The 14,046-nt window shown below is 35.7% G+C and overlaps 3 protein-coding genes across 4 annotated transcripts in view; 1 reads left to right on the top strand and 2 right to left on the bottom strand.

The window, feature by feature from the left end:
* Nucleotides 1-65: 65 nt before the first annotated feature.
* The window catches only part of LOC100877507 (uncharacterized), a 28,585-nt gene continuing 14,604 nt past the window's right edge, over nt 66-14,046 (top strand). The window contains exons 1-13 of one of the 2 annotated variants that reach the window (XM_003702458.3): nt 67-221; nt 419-746; nt 806-1,324; nt 1,391-1,547; nt 1,613-1,834; nt 1,899-2,041; nt 2,112-2,755; nt 2,827-6,892; nt 7,078-10,279; nt 10,388-11,760; nt 11,852-12,381; nt 12,474-13,013; nt 13,126-13,742. In XM_003702458.3, coding sequence (XP_003702506.1) covers nt 501-746; nt 806-1,324; nt 1,391-1,547; nt 1,613-1,834; nt 1,899-2,041; nt 2,112-2,755; nt 2,827-2,845 — 1,950 coding nt within the window. In that variant the 5' untranslated portion in view covers nt 67-221; nt 419-500 and the 3' untranslated portion in view covers nt 2,846-6,892; nt 7,078-10,279; nt 10,388-11,760; ... (1 more) ...; nt 12,474-13,013; nt 13,126-13,742. Of the gene's footprint in view, nt 222-418; nt 747-805; nt 1,548-1,612; nt 1,835-1,898; nt 2,042-2,111; nt 2,756-2,826; nt 6,893-7,077; nt 10,280-10,387; nt 11,761-11,851; nt 12,382-12,473; nt 13,014-13,125; nt 13,743-14,046 lie in introns of both variants that reach the window. The other variant, XM_076541631.1, reaches the window with a different exon arrangement.
* On the bottom strand, nt 3,479-6,851 carry LOC100877281 (BBSome complex member BBS7). Its single transcript, XM_076541630.1, has 13 exons — nt 6,710-6,851; nt 6,460-6,649; nt 6,218-6,386; nt 6,071-6,147; nt 5,758-6,010; nt 5,435-5,697; nt 5,182-5,371; nt 5,031-5,111; nt 4,830-4,976; nt 4,647-4,768; nt 4,481-4,590; nt 4,120-4,399; nt 3,479-3,611 (listed from the first exon to the last, which is right to left on the bottom strand). The coding sequence occupies exons 1-13, from the start codon at nt 6,849-6,851 to the stop codon at nt 3,479-3,481; spliced, it is 2,157 nt and encodes a 718-aa protein (XP_076397745.1).
* Nucleotides 7,556-13,449, bottom strand: LOC100877164 (uncharacterized). Its single transcript, XM_003702455.3, has 4 exons — nt 13,390-13,449; nt 11,902-11,982; nt 8,426-8,755; nt 7,556-8,362 (listed from the first exon to the last, which is right to left on the bottom strand). The coding sequence occupies exons 2-4, from the start codon at nt 11,914-11,916 to the stop codon at nt 8,096-8,098; spliced, it is 612 nt and encodes a 203-aa protein (XP_003702503.2). The 5' UTR covers nt 11,917-11,982; nt 13,390-13,449; the 3' UTR covers nt 7,556-8,095.

Raw genomic sequence — 14,046 nt, 5'->3', positions numbered from 1 at the left:
GAATTTTATACGATGAGAAACTCTAGTGTTGTTTGAGGATTAATGTTGGTATCGATGAGAGATTCGCGTAGGTGGAAAAGGAAGGGTAACATCCGTTCTAATGGCGTCAAGACCCAAGCACTGTTGTCACATTTTGTCCTACAGTGTTTCAATATTTTGCTTTGTTTATGTCGCTCAAGTTTCCGGAAAAGGATTCAAAAAATTCGCTCGAAATTGCAAAGGTTGGTACAGAATGATGAGAGAAGGGCATTTTTTTCGCTAGGAGACGAATCAAATCGTGAGAGAAATTTTCTGAGAGCTCCGGGTGCAGTGACCTTGATTCCGCTGTCATCTCTAAACTAAACGAGCGCGCGAAATTTGAATGGAACCATAAATCTTATACTATTCATCATTGTTTGCTAATATTTTTTATTTACAGGCACAGATAGCTAGCTTTTACAGATGGAAAAGAAATAATCTCAGAAGAAATTTTCTCCCATCAGTAGCTAAAATAAGTAATTATGGAAGTTACAACGGAGGAGGCACAAGCAGTGCTGCTGGAGGGAATGGAGGGTGCACAGTATATTACTATTCAAAGGGCAGATGGAGAAACATTAGGCAAAACTGTGCCTCTTTTAACGTTAAATGGAGAATTAATCCCTGAGGGAATGGTAGTTGATATGATCAATGCTGGTGTTGGTACAGATTATGGTACAGCAACACAGTACTACGAAGCAGATGATTTATTACAGCATGAATTAACGGAGGTAATCTTTTAGCAGTTTATGCTCATGCATGAAAAACTAAATTTGAATTTTCCAAACAGGAAGATCGTAGATTGGCAGCAGCTTTGGTTGCTGTTCAGTTGCAGCAACAGCAAAAGCAACAGCAGCTTCATAGTCAGTCGCAACATGAAGAAACAGCCTTACCAGATGTTTCTCATTTAGAGACTTTAACACCTGTTAACACGTACTCTATCCAAACTGTACCAGAATCAAATACACCACCTGTATATCCCACTTTACAGCCTTTCAAACGAATCACGCATAATGTAAAGCAAGAGTTCATAAATGTTAAAAGTGAATATGACGTCGAAGTATCGGCGGAGAGTAGCGAAGATGCTACTCCAAGTTCTGGACCAAAAAGATCGTTACCGCATAAAAAGAGGATTCCCCGTAATTTCAAACAACAAACCAAGAGAAATTCAGCGAGAAAAGATAGTAATAGACTAAATTCAGATGGCATAAGTACTGAATCATCCACTGATACACAGTCTCATGTATTTAAATGTGAGCTATGTAGTTCTAAATTTAATAGTCAATTAAAATTTTTTGAACACCTTAAGGTAATTTTTACTACAATGTTTCTCACTATAATCACAGCAGTATTCTCAGATTTGTTGTTGTTGCAGGTGCACTATGAACCTGTAAAACAAGAAACAAGAACAGCACAAGCAACAAATACAAATATCACTATATCTGTGGCAGAAACTGCTCAAAATCTTGAGAACACAGTGATTGAAGAGTTTAGTGAGCCTGAGGATCTCATGGAAGGAATTAGAGGTGTTGGTAAGTAAGAAAAATATTACTTGTTTTCAGTTTCATTGAAACTAACATTTCTGAAACATTTGTAGTGGAAGAAACAGGTGCTCAGATAGACGAAGATACGACAGAATCTCCATTATCCACTGTGAACGCTACACCACCGTTGTGGACAATTACCGATGTCACGGAGCATGTACATAGGGACCATGTAAAACCACCGACTGTCACTGAGCCAACGTTACACAACAAAGAAAAGACTGACATTCCACAAACAATGAAAAAGAAAAAAATACTGAAAACGCGGAAATCAAGTATGTTTACAAATATATAAGTTTTTGACATTGCTGTACATATTTAATCTATCTATGTTCATAGGTGATGAGCTAATGTGCTCCCAGTGCGATCGGACATTCCATCACAAAAATAGTTTAGTGTATCATATGCGATCTCACAGTGGGGAACGACCGCATCAATGCGAAGTTTGTGGAAAAAGCTTCTTTGCTCCCAGTGCATTAAAGGTAACATATCAAACAACAAAACCAATTCAAATATAAGTTTTGTACATCAACTAAGATCTTTAAAATGTAGGTACACAAACGGCTTCACAGCGGCGACAAGCCGTACAAATGCGAGGAATGCGGCCGACATTTTCGTCAGTGGGGAGATTTAAAGTATCATTCGACAAGTATTCATTCGGAACAAAAACAATATCAGTGTGAATACTGTGGTAAAGACTTTGCGCGAAAGTATTCGTTAATCGTTCACAGAAGAATACATACTGGAGAAAAGAACTACCGGTGTGAATTTTGTAATAAAACGTTCAGAGCAAGTAGTTATTTACAAAATCATCGTCGTATACATACAGGGGAGAAACCCCATCCGTGTACAGTGTGTGGAAAACGGTTCAGAGTACGAAGCGATATGAAGAGGCACATGCACACGCATTCTAGAGGAAGGACTGAAAGACCTTTGAATAGAGTTATATCAGGGAAGAACATAGAAGACGAAAACGATAAGGGATCACAAGCAAAAACGATTCAGGATCTCGTCAGAGATTTGAAGTTAGAAGTGGAAGCAACAGGAGTAGTAGAGATTGTTCCACCGGATGATAATCCTGAAAGCATTTTACCACATGCAGGAGGACAAACTTTGGAATACACGGTAACAACCGCAACGGACACAAACTCAGATAGAGATCCATTAGAAGCGGTTGTCCGTACAACTGATAACATGTAAGTTAATTAAGTTTAAGCTTATTGTATACAAAATTAAGCAAAAGCTTACCTTTCTGTATTTTTTACAGGCAGTATTTCTTCATGTAACATCTGCTGGGAGAAAAACTGAAGTTTGTTTTTGTATTATAATAGATAAACAATCATGTGCAGTAATATGAAATTAGGACATTAAAGATCCATTGTACAAAGGTGGTGCTTTGTGGAAACGCTGGCCTTCGCTGTAAAATACTAAATTGAAGTGCTATATATTAACTGCACTATCCATATAATGTGCATAGTGTACACTTGGGTGCAATGTAGGCTTCCTTATGATAAGGACTAGTGTAAAGAGCACTACATCACTATTTTTCTTAAGAAAGCCTACTATGCTTGCCACCGTACTTTCCAGTTTCTCTGCAAACTACTTTTTGAGGAAATATCGTGATGGATATAATGTTTAATACTGTTTTTAAGACTGTTTTTAGCAGAAAACTCGGTAAAGTACAAAACAGGAGTGAAATCCTAAAAACTATATCAATTTAATTACATACGCATGTGTAATATACACACGTACTTGCATATATATACATATATATATATATATATATATATACATATACGTATATATTGTACTTAAATTAGTTGTTTATATCGCGAATCGTCGTTGAAAAATATATTTTTTACATAATGACATTTATAGAAACATTGTGGTCCATTTTTATTGCATTCTCCATGAAAACGTTACATAATCGAAGGTACTGAAGTTGGTGCAGGCACCGTGTTACTTGTGTTAACGAAAATTTGTAAGAGTTGTGCCAGCTCTCTAGATTCAAGCGCTGCACTGAGCTTCTCCGCAGCGTCCTTGCTATTAATTCTGAAATGTATATAATGTACATATAAAGAGGTGCAATTTATTTAAAGTTTTTAATTTTTTAACAAGTGACTTCAAAATCGACTTTGATTTATAATATGCATAAACATAAGATAGAGATTAAGAAGTCTTTCAGGGATAATGCTATTTTGTGAAAGACGTTAACAAAATTTTGTGTCAATTAGTCTTTTTTATATTATAATGTATTATATTATATTATGTTCCTAACGAATTTTTTGTTATGATTTATATATTACACCATTGACAAATAAATGGCTAATATTTTTTATCGAAATTAGAGCATGAATATATTATTTTTTTTTTTTACTGCAAAAATCCATTTGGGAAAATGTTTTAAATATAGATACTGAAAGTGTTCTGTACAAGAAAAAGTTGAAGTACAAAATTTTGTTAATTCACGTTACTGTGTCTTGTAAAGTAATAAATGAAAAGTAATTGTTAATAGCAATATATTGTCAATATATCATATTATTTGTTTATTGATGCATACCTGCGAGAACGTTTAGCTCTTTCCCAGTCGACATACAGATCTGTGATCACCGCTTGTAATCTTTCTAATATTTCACTGTCTTTCGCCATTTGTGATTTGATTTCTGTTTCTTTCTGTAACAACTCTTGATACTCTGAACACAAATTTTCTTTTGGATTTTCTTTCAGCTCCCATTCTTCAAGAACATTGAGAGTCTTTATTTTCATAGTTAATTCATAAGCAGCGTTTAATCGTGGGAGAATCAATTCTAATACTTTGGATATGCTACCTTCTGCAACATCTGTGAAGAAATCAAACCCAAATAATAAATTGAATGAAGAACAAATTCTATCTGAAAGTCATTGCATAAAAGTAAAAGTACCACAGAAGACATCTAATTTTATCTTCCTCTTTGTTGCTTCTCTTGTTAGCACATCTCTGAGAATTATGATGCTTGATATATTTTCTCCAAAGATAATGGCACTTCCTTTCCTGAAAGTGAAGCAAATGTTGAGTCCAACTAAACGCCGGAATCACATAATACTTACTTATATTTGCATTTTATAAATGTGCCAATAAAGGATGAAACATATGTCAGAATAGCTTCTCCTTCTACTAAATGAGGTCTTTCAGGTACATCGGGCAATGCAAGAGAAAGCCAAGCATGCATCTATATAATTAAAAATTAATAAAATATTATGGTGAGAAGAGACTTAGAAGATTTTAATTACCTCAGCAATGGTGAAGGTTCCAACTACTTTCAGTTCATTAAAAGGACCTCTTTCTTGAGGCTCTGTACCATCATCTTCGTGCAGCCTTACATGAAGAGATAGTGCACATATAGGAATTGATATTTTACGACAGCACTTTGGTTGTACCTACATGAAGAACAGTCTATAGTTTTAAGTCATAACTATATTAATGAAACATACCTGTGAAGTTACATAAATTTGTAAGGTACCAGACTGACCCTCAATAGTTCTCAGCCTCATTTCAAGGTGATTGGTATTTACCTTTAACATTATACTCATATTAATAATAAGAATGCTCATATTAATAACATTTCCTAATTTATACACTTACTTGACAACGATAGGTAGCAAGAATAAAATTGCCTTCTCTAGGATTACAGATTGAAAGACTAACAACTGCACTGTTACTCTCTACATCCAGCAGCTCAACTGGTGTGTCTGACTGTATTAAAATATTATCAATTGGTGTATCCAGTTCTACAGAAAGCGAGTATGATGCATCATCTCTGTTCAGAAGCATTCTGCAAGTTTTGGTATAGCATTACACAGGAAGAGATCTAATTATAATTTCATCAAATTCATACCTGTAATTTACTGATAAAATCAATGGTGTTAAGGGGTCGGCTGTGAAATTAGTTGTTTCCTTCTCCTCATTAAGCTTCTCCTGTAATTGTTGTATTTCTGCTTTCAGTTTTATCAAACCATCATTTTGATCAGCTTCCAACAATCCTGGTGGTCTAGTAGTCAAACCAAATATTCTTCCTGAGTATGTTGCGACTAATACTTCAGGATATCCTGCTGCTCCTATTGTTCCACCTACCACTGAACTTATGCTTTCACTGGCGTTCTGCAAGATAGTTACTTAATATTAATTATTCCTAATTAGGAGCACATGTAATGTACCTACGTAACGATATCGAAGGAAAGATGACGTGTCTTCTTCAGGGAAGGTATATACTTCAACAGTACCGTCTTGTCGCCCAATAAGTATGTCTAATCCGTCTTGCAATTCGTAGGTGTCTAAAGAAGTCACTTCTGATCCTGTCATGTTTAATATCCAAGTGATTCTCAGAGTCTTATTACTTTCAAGAATCAGCAACCCTACTTTGCCATCCATAGTTCCAACTAAAATATGTTCTTTAGATTCAATATCACGGTCCCTATAATTATGTTCAAACTATTTATAGAAGAAAAGTTTGAGATATAATAACATTGAATACCTGCACAAAGCTAATACTGTGGGTACACTTGGAAGTCGAAGAACTGCTGGGCTTTTTGTACCATGAAGAACTCGTATCTAGGAAAGATAAAGTTATAATTTGATAGCTGTTTTATAGAAGAAGATATGTATGCATTTGGATATTTACAGCACAATCTCCACAAGCAATTATAGCATAAACAAAGGTGCCATCAGTTGGCAGGAGTACTACATCATATAAAATTTCACCAGCTAAATAAGAGTCAGCATCTTTGCAGTCATGGTATCTGTGATAAAGGTCTCTGGCACATGCTGCAAGATTTGGACCAAGCACATATCTTTAAATTTTTACACAATTCATTAACCAGCTTTATTCACGACACTCTTTATAGCAACATATTTTAAGCTTACAGGGATGTGATAGGGTCTATGAGATTTGTATCAAATTCCAAGAACAATTTTCCTTTCTTGGTGTAGCCCTTCACTGTACTTTCTTGGGCAATAAAAATCTTGTCACGAGTGGTACCGCCAAGAACCAGTTTATTAATTTTGGGTCCTGGTAAAGATTTAAATGATAGTTGCAACTCTCCTTTCTTCACACCTGGAAGTGGAAACGAAATCAGCCCCAGTACATGAATGCAAACTTAAAACATGATTTTACCATAAACATAAAGTATTCCATCATGATCAGCAACGGCAAATTTCTGTGTCTGTCTATGTTCTGTTGCAGGAAAAACTTTCAGTGTACCTCGAGATGTAACACCCACAGTTGCATAATCAAACCTTGATAATGGCAAAGTCATTTTGGTTAGCAATGTTTAGCTGATGAAAAATAGATCTTTAGGTAATTTCTTTTGTAATTAGATTGTTAAACACGTGTCTCATTTATCATTCAGCTGGGCAACCGTTTACAGCTTGATTTCCAGTTATACTGGCTAGTAGTTTCAGCGCACGTGCAGGACAATCAATTTTACCATAGCGACAAATTACCACAACAAACTATTCTTTACCTACTGATGTAATTTTCAGGTGAAGATAAATCGTTAGATATAAAAGAAGATGAATAAGATATTAATAAATGAATGTTTCCCTTATTTTCTAAAGAAGAAATACTACATCAGAAGAAGAAGAACTGTTACTATATTTAGAAGAAAATGGTATTCACTAAAAATATATTTATATATTTCAAAAATGAATTTATTCACCTCAATTGTTAATACAAAATCTTGAGTATTTTCTTGGTTCTTTTATAATACTTTACAATTATTAGTCAGGGCGGGTAACTTTTAATTTTATATACATTGTAAAGAAGAGTATGTAACTATACTCTTTTACAATACATAAGAGAAGTTCAGAGAATATTTTAAACAATAGTTTACATTTTCTATGTACTAGCAATACATGATTGCAAAGTGTTAGTATTCCATCAGTGTTCTTAAACTAAAATTAGCACTACACGTTAGTTCTTAGCTTCTACTTCATGTTTCAGAAAGGAATACGCTTTGACTGTATCAATTTATTTCTTTTTATTTTCTCCTATATCCATGTCCATTGGACACATCTAATTGAAGAATAAAATACATACTCTGGTCTAAGATCTTTTGTTACTTATAACTAGAATTTACACTGGCTGGAATATCAAATAAGTGCCACCATTTAATCATTTGTAATTTAACAAAATTTCATTCATTATCAATGAACAAAATGGTAGATTATACAAGAGGGTGCTATTCAGCAATCATAGAACTGTTCTTAAACTCTGTCCATCCTATTTAATATCATTTTTTAAATCTGTATAAACTTTTCCAGTATCTCGTTAATATCCCAAACTATAACAAGCATGAAGAAAAGCTCTGTGGTCTCAATTAGCACCAACTTGCAATTTGAATAAGTGGGCCCGACACCAAGAGAAAGGGCCTCAATGATCCAGATGATAATTCAGCTAGTTAGCAACGAACGGAGGCAGAGAGACAGCACGGTGAATACTAACAATAAGAATCGCAAGACAAACGTGTAACATCGTTCAACCCTAGACTCGACACTACGTTTAATAGCCTGCGAAGTTACTGGACGGTCGAGAAACGTCGAAACGTGGATTCCCATCGTAGGAGACTTGTGCGCTGAAACCATGCTTCCAGTCAGCTGTATAACGAACGATTTGTAGCCTTCCATCCGGAAGCTGGACTCTGTACTCCCCGCGGACGATGTCGCCATCGCTTATGGCGTTGTGGGAGTAGTCGTTACCGAACGCATCTTCCTTCACGGCGTAATTGAAGTCGAACGGCATTCCCGGTTCATGGTGGTGGTGATCATGCTAAAATTAATGCAATTAATAACCTTAAGCATCCAAGTGATGGACAAATAAATTGCTACTCACTCCACCAGGTGTTATGGTATTTTCTGTGGGCCTAGTCGATGATCCATAGTCAGGAAACTCTGGAGTTGGCCTTGGACCTGGAGGTGGATATCCTTCATTGGGAGTAGGTCTAGTTGGGAACTTTGTGGTTGGTTTATGGCTAGGAAAACGTGAAGGATATGGTGTTGTTGAGGTGAAGGGTTGTCTAGTAGTTGTAGGCCTAGGAAAAGGTATTGAAGGTGTGTCATAATTGTAGCCCTTCGTTGGCTCTGGTGGTAAGTATGTATTGCGCCTTGTTCCTGGTGGTAGGTCACAAATGACGTGGACCATTGCCATACATAGTATTGTTATCTGAAATGAAAGATTTTGCAAATTACTGAAGCCTGATTTATCATTGCAGATTACTCTGAAGAGGAGTTTGATGCTGAAGATTCTGCTGAGAAGCAAGACACCCTATGGATGATAAAATAAGAGGCTAGCTGAGAAAGTAGAAGTAGATAAATAACTGAGTGTCTGTTAAGAACATATGTCCTCCTACTCCATACACCTACTCCTGTTTACACAATCAGATTCAGTCATCATGCAGTAATCGGTTGCCGTGTAATTTTTAATGATGTCACACTGATAGCGTTTCCTTTTACTAAAAAAACGTGTGTCGGCTAAATAATTATGATGTACAGTGAGAATGTAATGAATCATCTGTACGTTGCACTAAGGTGACATCTGTTTTAAGAAACTGAGGAAATGTATTATGCAAATTCATTTTAGAACGCTTGTCATAATGATGATAATTGTTACCCATCTAAGTATTGTAAATTTGTTTAACACTTGGAAACTGAACGGTTACTGATGCAATTAGAAGCGTGTTAATTAACTGACAAGACTATAAAAATCAATTGGAAAGATGAGAGTAGTTATTGAATACCGAGAGCACAAAAGTAAACAATCGTGACCAGAAGTAATCAAAAAAAAGAAGAAGGGAAGATCTTAAAACGCGCGATAATTGCGAGGAGTATTTCACTGTGCGTATCTGTCGGTTATTTGCTGTGGTTTCGCAACGATTTAATTATACGTCTTTCGCCTCATTTCTACTCATCTTTTTGTTGACCTCGCTGCAACGAATACGTGCGAAACTGTGTCTTTTGAATGCATCTCAATTGCTGATTACAAAATTAATATAAACGGAAGTTGGACAGATATTAGGCAGTCAGTTCTGCAAAGATTTCTGCCCATTTGAAAAAATATTAAAGCTCATTAAACAACTTCAGTCTAAGAAAGTCACTGATCTATATCACAGATGATATTCTAACTTTTGATAAAATTAAAGAGAAGAGAATTTTGTATTGAAGTATCTTCATAACAGATTGAGGGTATAAAATTAATTGCACAAGCATTTACACTTTAACAACATATTTATGTGAATTGAACATCAATTATTTATAATTATATTTCATCATCTAAATACTTGTAAGAATATTTCTGATCAATCTTTGCAATGATGAAAGATACAGTATACCTATCTAGAGATACTGTACTGTCTCCTTGTACAAATTGTCAATTCCCTCAGAGTAGCTGTTCAACTTCATCATCTAACCCTATGATGCAACAAGTGCAGTTCAAATGTCTGGAAAAAGTCTCACGAGGAAGGCAATTAGCTACTCATTTACAGTTCAATTACGTGCATCGACGTTTCACTGAATAAAAATGCGAAGTGCATGCCAACAGTTTGCGACGCTCGTGGAAATATCAATCAATTAAGAGGCGTACGTTGTGGGGTCTTAGTTCAGAGATCCCTTCATGAACGGTGTAAGCCAATCTTTATTGAAGTTGAGACTCTTGATATATTGAGTTCTGTGAAGCAAGTCATTTGTTAAGGTATTCATCATAACTTCTTATGTGAAGATAATTTTAATGAAGAGCTGTAACTCTTCTAATGTAGAGATGCATAGAAATGTAACTACATGTATGGATTTGGTTCTTTAGGTGTTCCTTGCAATTGAAGACATATGGAAAGAAGATATTGAGCCAGAGGAAGTTTCTGATTAAGTAAAATGAGCCAAGAAGAAGCCAGTTGAATTACAAAATAGCTCAGAATTTCATAAAGAATGTTAAGTAGCCTCTGTAGCGTCGTTCCTCATTTAAATTTACCAGCTGAAGAAAAAGTTGGTTAACATCAGACACCATTGTTTTCAGCAGTTATTGTTTAACGTTCATTGTCACAGCCAAAGTGATGCAACCCTTTTTAGATTTCGAATCAAGGATTGCAATTACCATGTAAATTACATCACACAGAGGCTTATGAAGGAAAAGAAAGGAGAGCAGATTTCTATAAATTCATGATGGATTAATTTCAAACTAATAATCACGCGTTATGTACAACTTCATGTTGTCAGTGCGTTTCTTCGCATCAGCAATTTACATTACAAAATCGAAATCCCTTTTACTACCGCGACGATCAATCAATCACAGGAAATAAACGAAAACTTTCACGTGTGTGCGTTGCAGCTCCTTAAGCGATCTTTGAAAACGACCCATTGGCACAATCACCAGGCAATAAAAAATTCACCGACATTCGTAAATCTATCAAGCCTCATTTGAATCGTTTATGGTTTTGTTGCATAAAAGAGTCATCCAGTATCATATATCTTGAATATCCAAGAAGAAAGGAGTGCAAAATTTCCTTGAACTCAGAGTACTTTGAAAAAGAAGAAAGGAAGATTTTTATGACACCAAATACAATATTGTAAATCCCATAGGACATTAAATTATTCCTTGAAGTGAACTGAAATCACTAAAGAATCATTTTGTAAAGTAACCAGATCTAATTTTAAACTCATGAAGCTATAAAAAGATGAGAAAGATTCCAAGTATTCAACACAGTGGAAAATCAAGTGATTTGCTATTCCTTATGCAGAAGTGATTTAGATTCTCAAGTAGATATCGAATGTGCAGCTCTTCCTAGCCAGGTTTTCCTAACACCTGGAGGCAAACGCATGCATATCGATAAATCAATTACGAGCGTCTCTGTGTGATTCATCTCTGCAGATTAATCGGAGGGAATCAGGAAAGATTGTACGGAATACACTCGATAATTTGTTGACACCTCTCCCACTCTGGAGAACACGTGAACCGAGATTTATGCGCCTCGAGGTTTATCGGCTTGGGTGCTGTAATTAATTATAATAATTAGACGGGCGAAGGGATCGACGTTTACGGCTTTCAAACTGTTGCTTCTGTTGCCTCTATGATTCTTCATATGCATGTTGGATCATTTAGCAAGAGCTGCAACTTTTCACTTCAATTCCTTAATCATATACTTTTGGAACTTTGATAAGAAGTAATGGAACTTTCAAATGGTGAGTCTTACTTCACAGAACTTTTGGAATTCTAAGATTTTAGATAAAAATATAATTGTAGGTAGTTCAACTAAAAATGTTTAAATTTCAGATACTTGTTAATGGTGATTGAATTTATTAAAAGGAAAAGGATGTACTCACTTGAAGATAAAACATGTTGTGAGGACAAAAGATTCCTCAGTTAGGTGTGCCTCAAATAAAGTCGCACCTTTGGAATGTTCACTGTGGAAAGACATGGAAAATCAACCCTTTATATAAGCACCATTTTTCAACCTTTGCTAATCAACAGTTGAAATTCTGGATGGTGGAAATAATTGCATAGAATACCGATCGCACAATCGATTCACGGAGGCATCAAGAGAAACACGATTTTATCCTTAAACCTAGATTCTTTGGCTCTCGAGGCTTAATGCCATCAGGAGCACAATTTACTCGACATTTCGTAATGCTCTGATGGTACAAATACAAATGAACTTTATTCTTCAATATAAAAACATTCATACTAAATCACAAAACAATTGCATGGACTGAATATTTGATAAACTGAGTCTGGGTTCTAAAAATCAGTGCCTCATAATGTAGACCCATAAACTGCAGATTATAATTAAATTATAATTGAAGGTAATTGTCCAAGAATTATAAAGAATTTCATTATACTAAAATCCTTTTATAAAGATTAAAATGTCAAATTCCATTAATAATCCATTTTACAGGAATTCGATTGTTCCTCTTGAAGAGTGCGAGGCATCAGAGCAAACGAAAGAGTACGGAGATATAAAGTCATTGTGTCGGTTGAGGGAGCATCAAGAAACGAAGAAAAGGTTGCACAAAATTATAGTATCCGAGAGATTCCATTTGAACTGGAAGTATATATCATTGCAGATTCAATTTAATGCGTGCTTTGCGACATAAAGGGTTGAATAGACCTCGACGACATTTCACGGTTAACCACACCCTGACTTCGATTGTTCTTAGCATTGCATGCATACACACCACTCCCTGTTCGTACATCCTCTTTACAGAAGAAAAATTCGTTTCTTCTACACATTCTTTGCTTTTTATTCACTTGGGACCAAAATAAAAAGGGTTATTAAACAAAAAATTTGCATTAGCATTCACAGTTTGAATTGTTTTAGTTGGATGATTGTATCAACATTCAGGTGATATTGAAAGAAGTAGAATACTTATTTTCATTAAATTTGTACAGATGTTCACTTTTTTTATGCAAAGAGATCATCAACAATTGTATGTAGGTAAGAATCACCAAAAAATTTTCATATTCCCATAAAATTTTATATACAATCATTTCTTCCCAAACTTATTTTTTCAAACTATTCTAAAATCAAAAACATTTCACCATTTCAGGTCTCTGACAAAGACTCTCCTGATGAAGCATCATCAGTTTAATACAATTCTCCAACATGAAACAACAATAAAATTACTAAAAGACATCCCACAAGAACAACAGAAAGTCACAGAGAACGTTCAATGCGAATATCACTGGACAGATACAACTGCTAATCCAAATGCAACGTCAATAGGAAGGCACCGTGGTGTCACCAGGGGTTGGTTGAACGGAACGTCACCGAGGTCATGAAGAGTTTAACGTCTCTCTCGAGCCACCCTTACGGATTCACGGATACGTTTTTAAGATGAGCCACGTGTGTCCCGTCGGATACGATATCGTTGCACTCCGCCACGGCTGTGAATAAAGTCAGTACGTAACTGCTCGGCATGCTGGCAGGTTGGGTTTATATAGCGTGGGTCTAATAAGAGATGATACTTGAACGCCACAGTTGGGACCGGGGACCAAGAAGAACAGAAGAGGGGACGCGTTTGCCTTGTTTCACCTTACCTTGCCTCACCTTGCCTTAGAACCTTGTTAAGATCGACCTGGGGAGGATAAATCTTGCACCACTTTCTTGCTCCACCAATGTGCCTACAGCTTTATGAACGCATACATCTCCTTGTGTGTGGATAATGTATGGATATTCTTATCACTTTTTGGAGGAATGAGAAATAAGCATCGGAATTATAATGACACCCGTTGTGTTTCTGTGTTTCACGCTTTGTAATTTTACTCCTTTCCACATTTTATGGTTCCATAATCTTTTGATTTATAAGATCATTGAGTCTAGGTGTTAAAATTTCACACGTATCATCAGAACAGTTGTAATTATAATTCCGTTCACACCCATTTTGGACTGTATGCCTCCTTAAAGATATATGAATCAGCAATCAAACCCACCACTTGGTGTCAGTTTTACTAACAGTTCAATAATCATA

This window comes from Megachile rotundata, chromosome 16 (genome assembly GCF_050947335.1).
Source record: "Megachile rotundata isolate GNS110a chromosome 16, iyMegRotu1, whole genome shotgun sequence".
NCBI classification, from domain to species: domain Eukaryota; kingdom Metazoa; phylum Arthropoda; class Insecta; order Hymenoptera; family Megachilidae; genus Megachile; species Megachile rotundata.
This window is presented reverse-complemented; position numbering and strand designations above follow the sequence as displayed.